The sequence below is a fragment of the Salvelinus alpinus genome, chromosome 6 (genome assembly GCF_045679555.1).
Source record: "Salvelinus alpinus chromosome 6, SLU_Salpinus.1, whole genome shotgun sequence".
Classification (NCBI taxonomy): Eukaryota; Metazoa; Chordata; class Actinopteri; order Salmoniformes; family Salmonidae; genus Salvelinus; species Salvelinus alpinus.
In genome coordinates this window covers 78090651-78105760 of record NC_092091.1, presented here as the reverse complement: position 1 = coordinate 78105760, position 15110 = coordinate 78090651, and the positions used below count along the sequence as shown (strand labels likewise).

The 15110-nt window shown below is 40.1% G+C and overlaps 1 protein-coding gene across 10 annotated transcripts in view; it reads left to right on the top strand.

Moving 5' to 3' along the window:
• Positions 1 to 15110, top strand: part of LOC139579463 (receptor-type tyrosine-protein phosphatase H-like) — a 307157-nt gene that overhangs the window by 24042 nt on the left and 268005 nt on the right. For all 10 annotated transcript variants that reach the window (XM_071408157.1, XM_071408161.1, XM_071408162.1 and 7 more), the window contains 4 exons: positions 1878 to 1968; positions 7155 to 7424; positions 12513 to 12782; positions 14257 to 14526. In XM_071408157.1, the coding sequence (XP_071264258.1) occupies positions 1878 to 1968; positions 7155 to 7424; positions 12513 to 12782; positions 14257 to 14526 (901 nt within the window). The remainder of the gene's footprint in view (positions 1 to 1877; positions 1969 to 7154; positions 7425 to 12512; positions 12783 to 14256; positions 14527 to 15110) is intronic.

The following is a 15110-nucleotide window of genomic DNA, read 5'->3' as shown; positions in this document are numbered from 1 at the left end:
GGGATGAAGGAGTCCCTCTTGTGCTATTTACAGCGCGGGAGTTTCAGTCTGAATGAGCTCATGTTTGGACATCATGTCAGAGGTCCTTTGAGCTTGTTGAAAGAGAAGTTGTTGCAGGACAACACCTCAAAAACAAAAACAAATTTGTTGGAGCACGTTTACGCTTTTCAATACAGATTTCTCCGCTCCTGTGAGTTTGCCAGTAAGAATCTGGAGAAGGCGCAAACAGAAGTGAAAGTTTGGTATGATCGAAAGCCCTGAACCCACACTTTCGATGTGAGTGATCATGTCCTGGTTTCGTTAGCGATGACTTCAGGCCAGAGCGCAGGGGAAAAAAACCTGGCTGTGTCATGTCAACATGTTGAAACCATACTTCTCCCGCTATGAGAAGTCCAGAAACCGGTAGTGATCTCCTGCCTGTGTCTCTCACTGTTGACTATTATCTTCCTTGAGAGCACGAGGAAAGCCCAGTACACCCTGTTCCTATTGGACGGTTGAGTAACTCAGAGATTCTAGAAAACCTTGATGTCTTTTTGGCACATTTGTATCTGGAGGAAAAAGGTGACATTGTTGCACTGCTTTTAGGTACACTATAAAAGTTGAATCGGTTATCATGGACTGTTTGGAGATGTTATGGCTGCTGTTTTAACATGGATATATTGTACCTTAACCTTTTTAAGGGCCAATCAGCAGTTGAAACAACAAAGCATCTGCTGACCTCTGTTTTGGTAAATTCAGAAACCTGAGCCTATATCGTGGTTTGTTTACAATTAATGAAGTAAAAAAAAGTGTATATTATGGGTTCTGACGAGGTTCCAATGTTGAACTAAGCTCACGAGGAAGTGGATATATATCATTCATTTAAGAGTAAAAACGTGGATGTAGCAATCACAGATTGCCGCTTATGGTTTAGGATAGGGTGAAATATATACATATATATATATATACATATATATATAAATAAAGTTGTGTCTAGCACTAGGATTGAACCCACAATGCTCAGAGCTGTAGCTTGCAGTTTTAGCCCATCCTCACACCCATCCTAACCACCCTGGCTTGTCACGAGCTTACCAGATCAGAGGTGGTCAAACCTCTCCTCTTGGACCCCCAGCCATTCCATGGATTTGAACTATTCCAGAACTAGCACACCTGATTCAACTTGTCAACTAATCATCAAGCCCTTGGTTAGATGAATCAGTGAGCTACTTCAGGTCTACAGCAAAATTGTGAAACATCTGGGGGTCTCCGAGGAAAGGTTTGAAAACCCCTGTACTAGATGGTAACAGGCACGCACGTTGCCCCTAGTGGACGTTTGGAAATTGCCATGGAAAAACGGCTTGCCAACACATTACTTTATTTTTCCAAAAACGGGTTGGTAGCACGTAATCCACTAGAGTTTGGGCTCAATATAGAACATTTTCATGTAAAAAATATAAAGTAACCTTTTCCAAATGTCTACCCCCTATGATGTGACGTTATCAATGTAGACACATTGGGATTTTGTGTGGAACTTCTGCTTTTTGGGGGGGAGTTATCTGTTGCTGGATGAATGACAACGGAGACGATTGTAAAACAAAATAAAGCACACAAACGCTCCGTATTTTAATGTATGCAACTCGTCAGGCATCAGAAAATATTTGATTTGAGTAATACTTTTGACACACAAAAACTGACAATGATGTATGTTCTATACGATTTCAGCCATGTTCATGCGATCAGTCTGACTGTACCCTTAGTGTGCATTAAACCGAAACTAGACATGCTGAACACGGCATTAAATATCCCTAATTCTGAACCTGTTGTGCTTTATTCTGGAGTTGTAGATTCAACATCATAATGTATTAAACGTGTTAACCTGTGAATTCTACTTTTTATAGAACTTTGAAGAGGAAAAGCCACTGAAACAAGTCAGAGATGAGTCGAAACCAGAGGAGGGATTCTCAGGAAGAAGCACGGAAACAACCCAAGGTATTGTCTCCTATTAAAGTTCTTCATACCAGCTCCATTCATTGCTCTTACACCTCATGTCTGCTAAATGACTAAAATGTAAATGTTTACCACGACATACTCCACTTTCAATAACATATGATTTGGTAACACTGCCATAAATGTTTTATTAATAAGCATTTCTAAACTATTTAAAGGTTATAAGTATAGGCTGGTTTACAGTTGGTCTATTTACATGTCTGTAGCCAATTTTTGCAGTGACATAATGAACATTATATTGTCATATGACATTAAACTTGTCCTTGCCGTTATGAAAAAGTATAAAACACAAAAACTGCTGTATTTTAAAAATGAATTTACACTGAACAAAAATATAATTGCAACATGTATAGTGTGCTATGGACAATAAAAGGACACTCGAAAATGTACAGTTGTGTCAAACAACATAATCCCACAGACGTCTCAAGTTTTGAGGGAGTGTGCAATTGGCACATTGACTGCAGCAATGTCCACCAGAGCTGTTGCCGGATAATTGAATGTTCATTTCTTTACTACAAGACGCCTACAACGTTGTTTTAGAGAATTTGGCAGTCCGTCGAACCCGGCCTCACAACCACAGACCACGTGTGGGTTTGCACAACCAAATCATTTCTTTCATAAACCATCTCAGGGAAGCTCATCCGCGTGCACATCGTCCTCACCAGGGTCTTGACCTAAGTGCAGTTCGCCGTCGTAATTGAATTCAGTGGGCAAATGCTCACCTTCGATGGCCACAGGCACACTGGAGAAGTGTGCTCTTCACAGATGAATCCCGGTTTCAACTGTGCCGGGCAGATGGCAGACAGAGTGTAGGTTTTGTGTGGGAGAACGGCTTGCTGATGTCAACGTTGTGAACAAAATATGCATGGTGGCGGTGGGGTTATGGTATGGGCAGGCATAAGCTATGGACAACAAACACCATTGCATTTTATCAATGCCATTTTGAATGTACAGAGATACACTGAGATTCTGATGCCCAATGTCGTGCCATTCATCCACCACCATCGCCTCATGTTTCATCATGATAATGCACCTCCCCATGTCACAAGGATCTGAACACAATTCCTGGAAGCTGAAAATGTCCCAGTTCTTGCATGGCCTGCATACTCACCAGACATGTCACCCAGTGAGCATGTTTGGGATGCTCTGGGTCGACATGTACGACAGCGTGTTCCAGTTCCCACCAATATCCAGTAACTTCGCACAGCCATTGAAGAGGAGTGGGACAACATTCTACAGACCACAATCAACAGCCTGATCAACTCTATGCGAAGGAGATGTGTTGGCTGCATGAGGCAAATGGTTGTCTGACCAGTTACGGACTGGATTTCTGATTCACACCCCTACATTTTTAAAGCTATCTCAGTAAAATCGTTGAAATTTTTGCATGCTGCATTTATATGTTTGTTCACTATAATATATGTTAATCTAGCAAGCCAGGCAACTAAAATCAACTTTCTAAACAATGTTTAAGTTCATTAATAACTTTAAAATGTTTGTATTCATTATTACTGGAAAAGAAACTCATAACAATGTCATTATTTACAAGGTAATGGTGAGCTAATGACAGAAAATAGCTTAGGTTTGGGTTGTGTGTGACGAAATAAAAGCAGGGAATTCCACAGGAGAAATGTATTTTGCACTGTCTATTTGCTGTAGCAGTTGGGTAACCATGACAACAGACGTTGCAACAGGGTCAAAGTCTAACATTTGTTATGTCTTCGTGACAAGGAAAACGCCCGTCGCCTCACCTGTGTGTGACATGAAGGAGGACAGTATGCTTACTAGCCTTTACACATAAAATATAATTGAATGAATGTATCAAGAGGATATAAGGAGAATAAAACAAGGACAATAATGGTCTGGGATAAAAAATGTTTTCCATCATATCATAGGCCTGTGCCTTAAACAAGGCTGGTGTTGTTGCCTACTTTTTACATTTGACAAAAATAACTTTTTAGCTCTCGCAAGTAAGAATTTAAATTCAGCGTTACATACATCAGTCAACTTCCCTTTGAACATGAGTTCAATGAGTTCCGAATGATCAGGTTCTCTTTTGCATTCATCATTAACTTAAACAAATGTATTTATTATATACACTACATGACCAAAAGTATGTGGACACCTGCTTATCGAACATTTCATTCCAAAATCATTGGCATTAATATGGAGTTGGTCCCTGTTTTGCTGCTATAAGAGCCTCCACTCTTCTAGGGAGGCTTTCTACTAGATGTTGGAACATTGCTGCGGGGATCTGCTTCCATTCAGACACAAGAGAACTCGTGAGGTCGTGTCCTGATGTTGGGCGATTAGGCCTGGCTCGCGGTTCGCTTTCCAATTCATCCCAAAGGTGTTCGATGGGGTTGAGGTCAAGGCTCTGTGCAGGCCAGTCAAGTTCAGGCCAGTCAAGTTCTTCCACAAGATCGCGTCAAACCATTTCTTTATGGACCTCACTATGGAAAGGGGACATTGTCATCCTGAAGCAGGAAAGGGCCTTCCCCAAACTGTTGCCACAAAGTTGGAAGCACAGAATCGTCTAGAACGTAATTGTAAGCTCTAGCGTTAAGATTTCCCACTACTGGAACTAAGGGGCCTGAACCATGAAAACAGCCCCAGACCATTTTTCCTCCTCCACCAAACATTACAGTCGGCACGATGCATTGGGGCAGGTAGCGTTCTCCTGGCATCTGCAAAACCCAGATTCGTCCCTCTTACTGCCAAATGGTGAAGCGTGATTCATCACTCCAGAGAACGTGTTTCCACTGTTCCAGAGTCCATTGGCGGCGGGCTTTACACCACTCCAGCCGACGCTTGACATTTCACATGGTGATCTTAGGCTTGTGTGCGACTGTTCAGCTATGGAAACCCATTTCATGAAGCTCCCAACGAACAGCTATTGTGCGTACAGAGGCAGTTTGGAACTCGGTAGTAAGTGTCCTACCACTTCGCGGCTGAGCCATTGTTGCTCCTAGACTTTTCCACTTCACAATAGCAGCACTTACAGTTGACCGAGGCAGCACTAGCAGGGCAGAAATTTTACGAACTAACTTGTTGGAAAGGTGGCATCCTATGACGATGCCACATTGAAAGTCACTGAGCTCTTCGGTAAGGTCATTCTACTGCCAATGTATGTATATGGAGATTGCATGGCTATGTGCTTGATTTTATACACCTGTCAGCAATGGGTGTGGCTGAAATAGCCAAATCCACTAATTTGAAGGAGTGTCCACATACTTTTGTATATCTAGTGTATTTTGCTAATTTTATCACTAGACTGTATTTTAAGAATTCAATGAGCGAGAATATTTTACACGCAAGAATTCACCTGTGTGAAGCGTTGTCTTTGTTGCTTGCTTTTCCCATTGCCTCTCCATTCAAACATGAATGGTAATAATACTGATTCACTGCACCTTAATTACATTGAGATTAGTTATTGGGGCGGCAGCGTAGCCTAGTGGTTAGAGCGTTGGACTAGTAACCGAAAGGCTGCAAGATCAAATCCCCGAGCTGACAAGGTACAAATCTGTCGTTCTGCCCCTGAACAAGGCAGTTAACCCACTGTTCCTAGGCTGTCATTGAAATTAAGAATTTGTTCTTAACTGACTTGCCTAGTTAAATAAAGGTCAAATATTTTGCCCATTTACTGTGATAGACACCTCCTGATAAAGTGCTAGAGGAGAACACTGAACTTCAAAGATTGAATCTTAAATGTTGTGTTCATGAGCTGCAAAACACAAAGGAAATATCCAGTAACACTTTCTATGATGCATACACATATAATGCCCTGTAAGTGCATTTATAATGCCTAAATATTCACTATAAGATATTAGAATCAAGTAGCATGTACCATCATCATTGCTTTCTGGTGGCAAACACTGTTAAAGTGGTTGACTTGTTAAGTAAAACAGTATTCAATGCTGGTCCTCAATGCTCAAATCAAATAATGCATGTGATGAAGTGGATATGCATATAAAACGTTGTACATGTAAGTGTAGCCTACATGTCTATCTAATATAGCCTATAGTAGCAACAATTATTTATATAGCAGTACTAGTTATGTTATTAGTAGTCTATTAATAGTAGGGTATACAATGATAACACTTAATCAAAGTTTAAAAGTTAAATCAACTCCCTCTCCCTTTCTCTATCAACATGTTTTGTTACTATTTCATTGCTAATGTTAATAATAATCACTTTACTATAATTTGAGCCTGTCTGTGGCAACACTTTACGTTGCATTAAGTTGCATTATTACACGATTATTACATGATAGTTCATGTTGTAGTTGTGCATTGTTACACTGTAACTGGTACATTTCTATTCAGTGCAGGTACACAAATGCCATTTCAAGATATCTACACAAAATAGCTACATAAAATGCCCATCAAACTACTTCAATTCAAACTTGTACAGTCTCGATTTTTCATAAAGTGCCCCAAATGTGAAGCAGGTATTAACTAATATAATTCATGATCCATTTTTAATCCATAATTGTGTGTGTGTGTGTGTAATATTATGTTAACTAATATAGTCCATCAGTTATACCTTAACTGTAGGGCAATAAAACATGAACTACAGTGTAATAGTGCAGCTTAATGTTAAGTGTTATCCACCCAGCTTTATATCCTATTCTGTTGCTGACAGTAGCATGAAACCATGAAAACAATACCTTGCTTTTCTTCTGGCTAGTCTTTCCTCCCTAGCAACTGGATCTGCGTTAATCTTTTGTCTGTGCCGTGCACCCCTCTCCTTATTAGACAACGGCATCTACAGTATAAAGATAATGTGCCTTGAAATACCTTACAATTCCATAAAATTGTTTAAAATTATAATATTATTGTTATTGTGCAGAGGATTTATCACAGCATTCTTTTAAATGATATAAAGGTGCTGCCAAATATAATAGCACCTTTGCACGTTTCTTAAATAATTCCCCATTTCTTCTGAAATAAGTTTAAATTGAAAACAACTTTTGGTATCCACACCTTGTTATTGGATTTTAAACACTGCAGAATTTTTGTTGTTGTTGTTGTGTGACTTCAAATGATTTTTTTAGCTTGTTTCTTTCCATATCAAAAGTAATTGCAAGCTGGTCTTTTCTACTTTTCCTCCTGTAATATATTTCTAGAGTTAAACTGTAGCCCTGACAATAATGTATTTTCCCTTAGTACTTCCTGCTCCAGACCAGCTGACTGTTGACTCAGTGGACACCACATCAGCTGCTGTTAGCTGGAACCAGCCACCAGGATTGGACCAAACCCAACATCATTACCAGATCTCCTACCGCTGTTCAGGGACAGAACCACACATCACTACCACATCTTCACACAGCATCACTCTCTCTGACCTGAAACCTGGCACTGAATACTCTGTCACTGTCTGCACTGTGCTGGAAAATGAAAAGCAAAGTAAACTGGTGTTAACAACCCTCACAACAAGTAAGTACCCTACTTAAGTATCATTTCTGGTGTGAATGTTTATCAGAATGACTAATGTAAATGAACTAATCCTAATGGATGTGTGTCAGCATGGGATATAAAGGTACAAAACTATATGATGGTGAATTCCCCAGATCTCATAATGCAGTTTGGTGTTGAAATCTATAAAGGTTGTGTAATACCCTGTTAAAACATGTATTGAGAAATATGATTTACGTAATAATGTGGATGTATATTTTGTACACATTATAAACATTTAATCAGATTTGTTTAATTTACATAAACTCTACGTTTTACTACAGCATTCACTGTTGGGCCTAAGTTGGTTAAATTACTATGTACTGTTACTTGAAATATGTTGGGACAGTTTCTGTTTACGTCAAGGGTGTCTGATCGTTAGGGCCAATCAAGATGGACTATGGGTGGTGTGCAGAGGGTTTCACTGGTTTTTCTGTTGTTGCTGAGAAAGAGAAGGAAGAAGGGCGAGAGATGTTTTTGTGAAGACAAGGTCTGGTCCAATAATGCATTTATTTTTGGACTGCGTTATTTAGACATAAAGATTCATTTAGGAAATCCATTTGTCATATCGAGGACGGTGAAGAAAGCAGTGGGAAAGGTGGATTCAATCAAGGTGACTAGAAGTGCCCTTGTTTTGGTTCATTGTGTTGATGAAGAAGCGTGCACTGGTTCTGGGACAATTGTCCACATCAGAAGAAATGTGTATTGATCTTCGGAGCAGGGCGCCTGCCAAAGGAGTTGTAGCTGGAGTCTCGTTGGATATAGATGACGAGTACCTTAGTCAGAAAATCACAGGAGTGGACAGTGCATGTCGCCTGATCCGTATGGTAAATGGAAGGAAGGAGAAAAGCCTATAGATATTATTGTTGTTTGAAGAGACTACCTGAACATGTGAAGCTTGGATATGTGAGGTGTACAGCGAGAGCATTTGTGTTCAAACCATTACAGTGTGGGAAAACGGTCATGTGTCAAATGTTTGCAGATAGGAGAAGTATGGTATTGAAGAATCTGTCAATGGAAAATGTTTAAACTGTGGTGGGGATCATACTCCGGGCTTCCTTGAGTGACCTGTTCGGGTGAAGGAGGTTGGGGTGTCAAAGATCAGGGATGTGCAGCAGATTTGCTCTGTGGAGGCGGTGAAGAAAATCAAAGGGGCAAGAGGCAACCATGTTGCAATAAGCCGATGGATGCAGTGCAACCAGTTGCTAGTGTTTTAAGACAGTCGAGTTATCTGGATACACTCATTGTGAAGAAAGTGAATTTTGTGGCATTTGTAGCCACAGTGATTGATTGTACAGCACAAGTGTCTAAGAAGTCCAAGAAGCTGGACATCATTATATCTGCAGCCAATAAGTTTTTGGGGCTCAAAGACTTCAGGGCAGAAGCACTGCAAGGACTGTTGCCGATAGGAAATGTCCCGCCTTCACAGGAGTCTTTTGAGTAGGGTGACCAGACGTCCCCGTTTTCCGGGGACACTCCCCGTTTTTGGTGGCCTGTCTCCGGCTGGAGCTGTCCCCGGAAATGTCCCAGTTTTTAACAGTGCATTAAAAACAGACTGCAAAGTGAAATAATATTTCACGTGGCAAGAAAGACCGGGCAGCAGAGCCTACCGGTTGACGTCTCAATCGCGTTGTGCTTGTTTTGTCCAGCAGAGGGGGCTGCTCGCTATAGCAGCTTCATTCACTCTTCTTCTTCTTCTACTAACTACTTGCTCGCGCTAGTTTTAGAGAAAACTTTTGTGGAAAACTCGGCCAGAAGTTAGCAAGTGTCAAGTGAATCCACAACATCACCACAAACGTCTTTTCAAGCCAGGTAAGTTACAATCGTTTGAGATACTAGCTAGTGATGTTATAATGTTATATTATATAGATAGATGATCTGCTCTATAAGGTTTTAAATAGGTTATGCTAGCTAACATTAGCAATGTCGACTAAATTAATCTAGCTAGGTTGGCTTGCTAACGTTACTGTCATGGTAACGTTAGCTAGGTTAAAAAACGTTCACATGTAAACATGCAGTGGACGGGATATTTTGAAAATATGATTATATTAAATGAATGCACAATTAATTATGAGAATATTTATTTGTAGATGACAATTTTAATGGTTTGTCATTATAATAAGTAGTGTGAAAATATATTTTGAAATTTTCATGGATAACATTAGCATAATGTTTTCTGTTAGAGAGTGGAGAGGAGGAAGACTGGATAGGAAGAGTGAAAGAGAGAGAGAGGAGGAAAGGTAAAGATATGATTACAGAGCCTGACAATTTATTATTCCAAACAATGTTTTTGAGATAAAATACAAAAATGAGGCAAGCAATGGGAATCAGTTAACCAAATTATTTTATCTAATAGTGTACTATTTATTATTAAAGATTGGAGAGGAAGGAAAAATGAAGGGAGTAAAAAGAGTGAAGCGAGAAGAGTGAGGTGGAAAGGAGAAGAGAAGGAAAGGAAGAAAAAGAAGGAAGACGAGTGAAGAAAAGAGGAGGAGAAAGATTGGAGCAGAAGAAAAAGTTAAGAGAGTAAGAAGAGCAGACAGAGGAGGTACAATGGCTCTTTCCAAGAAGTGGAAATGTCATTTTAATGACATGAGAGAATTTCCATTTATACGCTCAGGTCAAGACGATAGAATGGTTCGCTGCACCCTTTGTATTTCCTCTTTTTCAATTGGCAGCGGGGGAAGAACGACAGTGGTACGAACGACAGTCAAAAGAACGACAGTCAACAGACGAAAAAGCATAAAGCCTCTCTGATTGCCTGTGTTGGAATGCCCTCTGTCACCACAATCTTCAAGAAGGTAGTGCCTTCCCAAGAAGAATATGATTTAGCTGTGCAGGAGGGTGTCTTTGCATACCACACTATGCGACACAATCATAGTTACAGATCTATGGACTGCACAGCACAACTGACACGGAAGCTTTATGAGCCAAAGTTTACATGTGCTAGGACAAAATGTGACACTATAGTTTGTAACATGTTAGCACCATGGGCAACCACAGGACCTAGACCAAGTTGAATTTGTGTCCCTGGCCATTGATGTGTCCAATCATGGACATGTAAAGCTGCTGCCAATAGTAGTCAGATATTGTAAGATATATGATGGCAGCACATCTGTGAGGATGCATTGTTTGATGAGGTTACTGGCCTGCAAAAGTTCCTAAAGGAGGGAATCTTTTGAAGAATGGAAAACATCTGAGACACCGCTTAGTCAGAGATGGAGCACGGTGGTTACCCACTTCAAAGAGAATGACATCCCACACACTAACCTGGCTAGATTAGCATCTGTTGTCATGTGCTTACCTGGAAGTAATGCACCAGTCGAGAGAGTGTTCTCCCAAATGAATGATTTTTGGACAGCAGCAAGAAATATGTTCACTGTTCCTACCATCAAGGCCATGCTTATTGTGAAGACAAACTTCAACCTCCCCTGCCAGGAGTTCATGGAGAAGCTGGCCAAAGACAGAGCAATCCTGAAGAAGATTGCATTATACATTACAGATTAGGTTGTTATGAGTATATTATGTAGTTACTAATCACATCATCGTCTTATTTCTTTATTATGTTGTTAAGTAAGTTTTTCACATATACTATTGCCTGTTTTTTCAATTTTGCTCATGTTCTCTTATGCTCTTATTCTACCAGGACCACTGAATGGTTGTTCAGATCGGACAGTTCTGTCTTGTCTGTAGTGTTTCTGTAATATAGTTGTTTTCCCTATCACAGTGTGCCTGTTAGACTAAATACATGAAACTGGAATTGTCCCCCTTTTTTATTTCATAGATAATAACATTTGATATTTTAATGATATATTGACCACCAAATTGGAAATGTCCCCGATTTTCATTTCAGAAATCTGGTCACCTTACTTTTGAGCCTGTGTAGGAACATGATAAGAATTTGTTTTTTCACAGAAAAGCAGGTTGATTTTGTTTAGTTAATTATTATTTATTTATATTTTTTGATAGTTTGCATGATATTCGATTTATTTTTACCCACATGATTTCCTTTTTTGGGGGATTGTTGTTCACCCGCACAGTAGGTGGCAGAATGGACATCAAATTGTTGCAAACGCCATTATACCATAGAAGAAGAAGATGCTCATGTGAAGCGGGAAGACGTTTTGTGTACTTAGTTTTTTCCTAGAATTGCGTTTAACTGAACTCTACTTTCCTCACCTTAACAAAATAAAATGTATAGTTTAATATTTTAGCTAGAGAGTCATCTCAATTCGCTTGCTGCTTGGCTGGATTAACAAAGGTTCCAGACGCTTCGGCAGCTAGCTTGGGTTTGTCGGATCGGGAGCTGGAGAGGACGGTTTGGTCTGAGGGAATTTGAGTGCTTCGTTGAATTGGATTATAAATAGGTAACAGCCTTGGAACTGTTGGTTTCAACGGGTTTCTGCGAAACCATGAGTAACTGTGGGGTTAGCCTAGTGTTTTTTTGAGCTCCAACGGCGCCAACTAACATTTTCAGTTTAGCACCCAGGTTTAGGTTTAGTCCTGTTTTAAAATTGTATGGTGTCATGTCTATTGCAGATTGAATGAAAGTGTATCGTTCATTATTTTCTATATAACCATTCTATCTGTAGGTAAGAACCCTGGTCTCTGGTTTTTCCCTAGCAAGTTAAGTCATGCCAGGTTTATTATATACTAAGTGTCCGTTTCACCATACTTACTGGATTGATTTATCTGAGCCTGTGGTGAGAGGGTTACAGTTGTTTATAATACACTGTCTGAATTCAGGCTTTCTTCCCTTCCTGTGAGTCATTATGTCAAGGAGTTGATCTGCCTCTGATTGCTTTAACTTCATCAGTAGTACAGTGTAAAACACTATTTATTGTGGAGAGGATTTAGAATTACAACATTCTTTTCATTTATATTAATTAATGAATATAACAAACTTAATTTTTGTTACAACAGAAGCTGTTTTGTAATGAATGTGACTTATGTTTTTAGTTTATTTCTTCCCACATCAAAAGGAATGTCCTACTTTGACTACTTTTCCTCCTGTGATATATTTCTGGAGTTAAACTGAAGCTGCACTAACAATAATGTATTTTCCCTTAGTACCTCCTGCTCCAGACCAGCTGACTGTTGATTCAGTGGAATCCACATCAGCTGCTGTTAGCTGGAACCAGCCACCAGGATTGGACCAAACCCAACATCATTACCAGATCTCCTACCACTGTCCAGGGACAGAACCACACATCACTACCACGTCCTCACACAGCATCACTCTCTCTGACCTGCAATGTAGTACTCAGTACTCCGTCACTGTCTGCACTGTGCTGGAAAATGGAAAGCAAAGTGAACTGGTGTCAACAACCCTCACCACAGGTAAGGAATTACCCTTCTTAAGTATGATGTCTGGTGCAAAACTTTGACTAGTTATGAAAATGACTAATGTAAATTAACAAATCATAATGGATGTGTCAGTTTTACATTCCCCAAAGACAAATACAATGTCATCGCTCCCCGAAAAGGGAACAAACAAAGATAATCGCTTCAACAACCAAAAACAACCAGAAAAGGTTTCAAAAAGGATTCTGAAAGGCACCATGGGGGTTCCCACTGAAAGATGGCAAAGCCACTAGTAAGGGGTTCTAAAAGCCACCCACCATGGATGTTCACTAAGGTTTGTCTCAGATAAGCAAACACCAACTTAGGATCTGGAGTAAAATGGATATGGAGCTAAATAAACAGGAGTTTCTGGCTAAATGCCATGGCCACCTTAACATGAGGTGTAGTTCTCCCAACATCTCTCAATCTGATGCACTGAACCAGCAGCTCATAAATACCAGCAGGACCAGCAGCTCTTAAATACCAGCAGGACCAGCAGCTCTTAAATACCAATAGGACCAGCAGCTCTCCATCTGATGCACTGAACCAGCAGCTCTTAAATACCAGCAGGACCAGCAGCTCTCCATCTGATGCACTGAACCAACAGCTCTTAAATACCAGCAGGACCAGCAGCTCTCCATCTGATGCACTGAACCAACAGCTCTTAAATACCAGCAGGACCAGCAGCTCTCCATCTGATGCACTGAACCAACAGCTCTTAAATACCAGCAGGGCCAGCAGCTCTTAAATACCAGCAGGGCCAGAAGCTCTTAAATACCAGCAGGGCCAGCAGCTCTTAATTACCAGCAAATCCTACTAAATGAATATAGCAGAAACCCTTCATTTGTGTTACTTTACAAATCCTACTAAATGAATATAGCAGAAACCCTTCATTTGTGTTACTTTACAAATCCTACTAAATGAATATAGCAGAAACCCTTCATTTGTGTTACTTTACAAATCCTACTAAATGAATATAGCAGACACCCTTCATTTGTGTTACTTTACAAATCCTACTAAATGAATGTAGCAGACACCCTTCATTTGTGTTACTTTACAAATCCTACTAAATGAATGTAGCAGACACCCTTCATTTGTGTTACTTTACAAATCCTACTAAATGAATATAGCAGACACCCTTCATTTGTGTTACTTTACAAATCCTACTAAATTAATATAGCAGACACCCTTCATTTGTGTTACTTTACAAATCCTACTAAATGAATATAGCAGACACCCTTCATTTGTGTTACTTTACAAATCCTACTAAATTAATATAGCAGACACCCTTCATTTGTGTTACTTTACAAATCCAACTTCTGTTGTGACGTCTGTTTTGAACTTATTTCTTCCCAGATCTAAAGGAATTGCAAGCAGCCTTTTCTACTTCATTACAACTATTCTACTTTCCCTTCTGAAGTTTATTTCTGGAGTTAAACTGTAACACTGACAATAATGTATTTTCCCTTAGTACTTCCTGCTCCAGACCAGCTGACTGTTGACTCAGTGGACACCACATCAGCTGCTGTTAGCTGGAGCCAGCCACCAGGATTGGACCAAACCCAACATCATTACCAGATCTCCTACCACTGTCCAGGGACAGAACCACACATCACTACCACATCTTCACACAGCATCACTCTCTCTGACCTGCAAGGTGGTACTCAGTACTCTGTCACTGTCTGCACTGAGCTGGAAAATGGAAAGAAAAGTCAACTGGTGTCAACAACCCTCACCACAAGTAAGGAATTACCCTACTAAAGTATTATGTTTGGTGTCAAAGTTTATAAGATTTTAACTAGATATAAAAAATAACCTCCTACATATGCGATTACATCACCTGGTTTAAACGTCTCTAGAGACTATATCACTCTCTTCATTACTCAATGCCTAGGTTTACCTCCAATGTAATCACATCCTACCTTACCTTTGTCTGTACATTATGCCTTGAATCTATGCTATCGTGCCCAGAAACCTGCTCCTTTTACTATCTGTTCCGAACGTGCTAGACGGCCAGTTCTTATAGCATTTAACCGTACCCTTATCCTACTCCTCCTCTGGTGATGTAGAGGTTAATCCAGAACCTGCCGTGCCTAGCTCCACTCCCACTCCCCAGGTGTTCTCATTTGTTAAGTTCTGTAACCGTAAAAGCCTTGGTTTCATGCATGTTAACATTAGAAGCCTACTCCCTAAGTTTGTTTTACTCACTGCTTTAGCACACTCTGCCAACCCGGATGTCTTAGCCGTGTCTGAATCCAGGCTTAGGAAAACCACCAAAAACCCTGACATTTTCATCCCTAACTATAAAATGTTCTGCCAAGATAG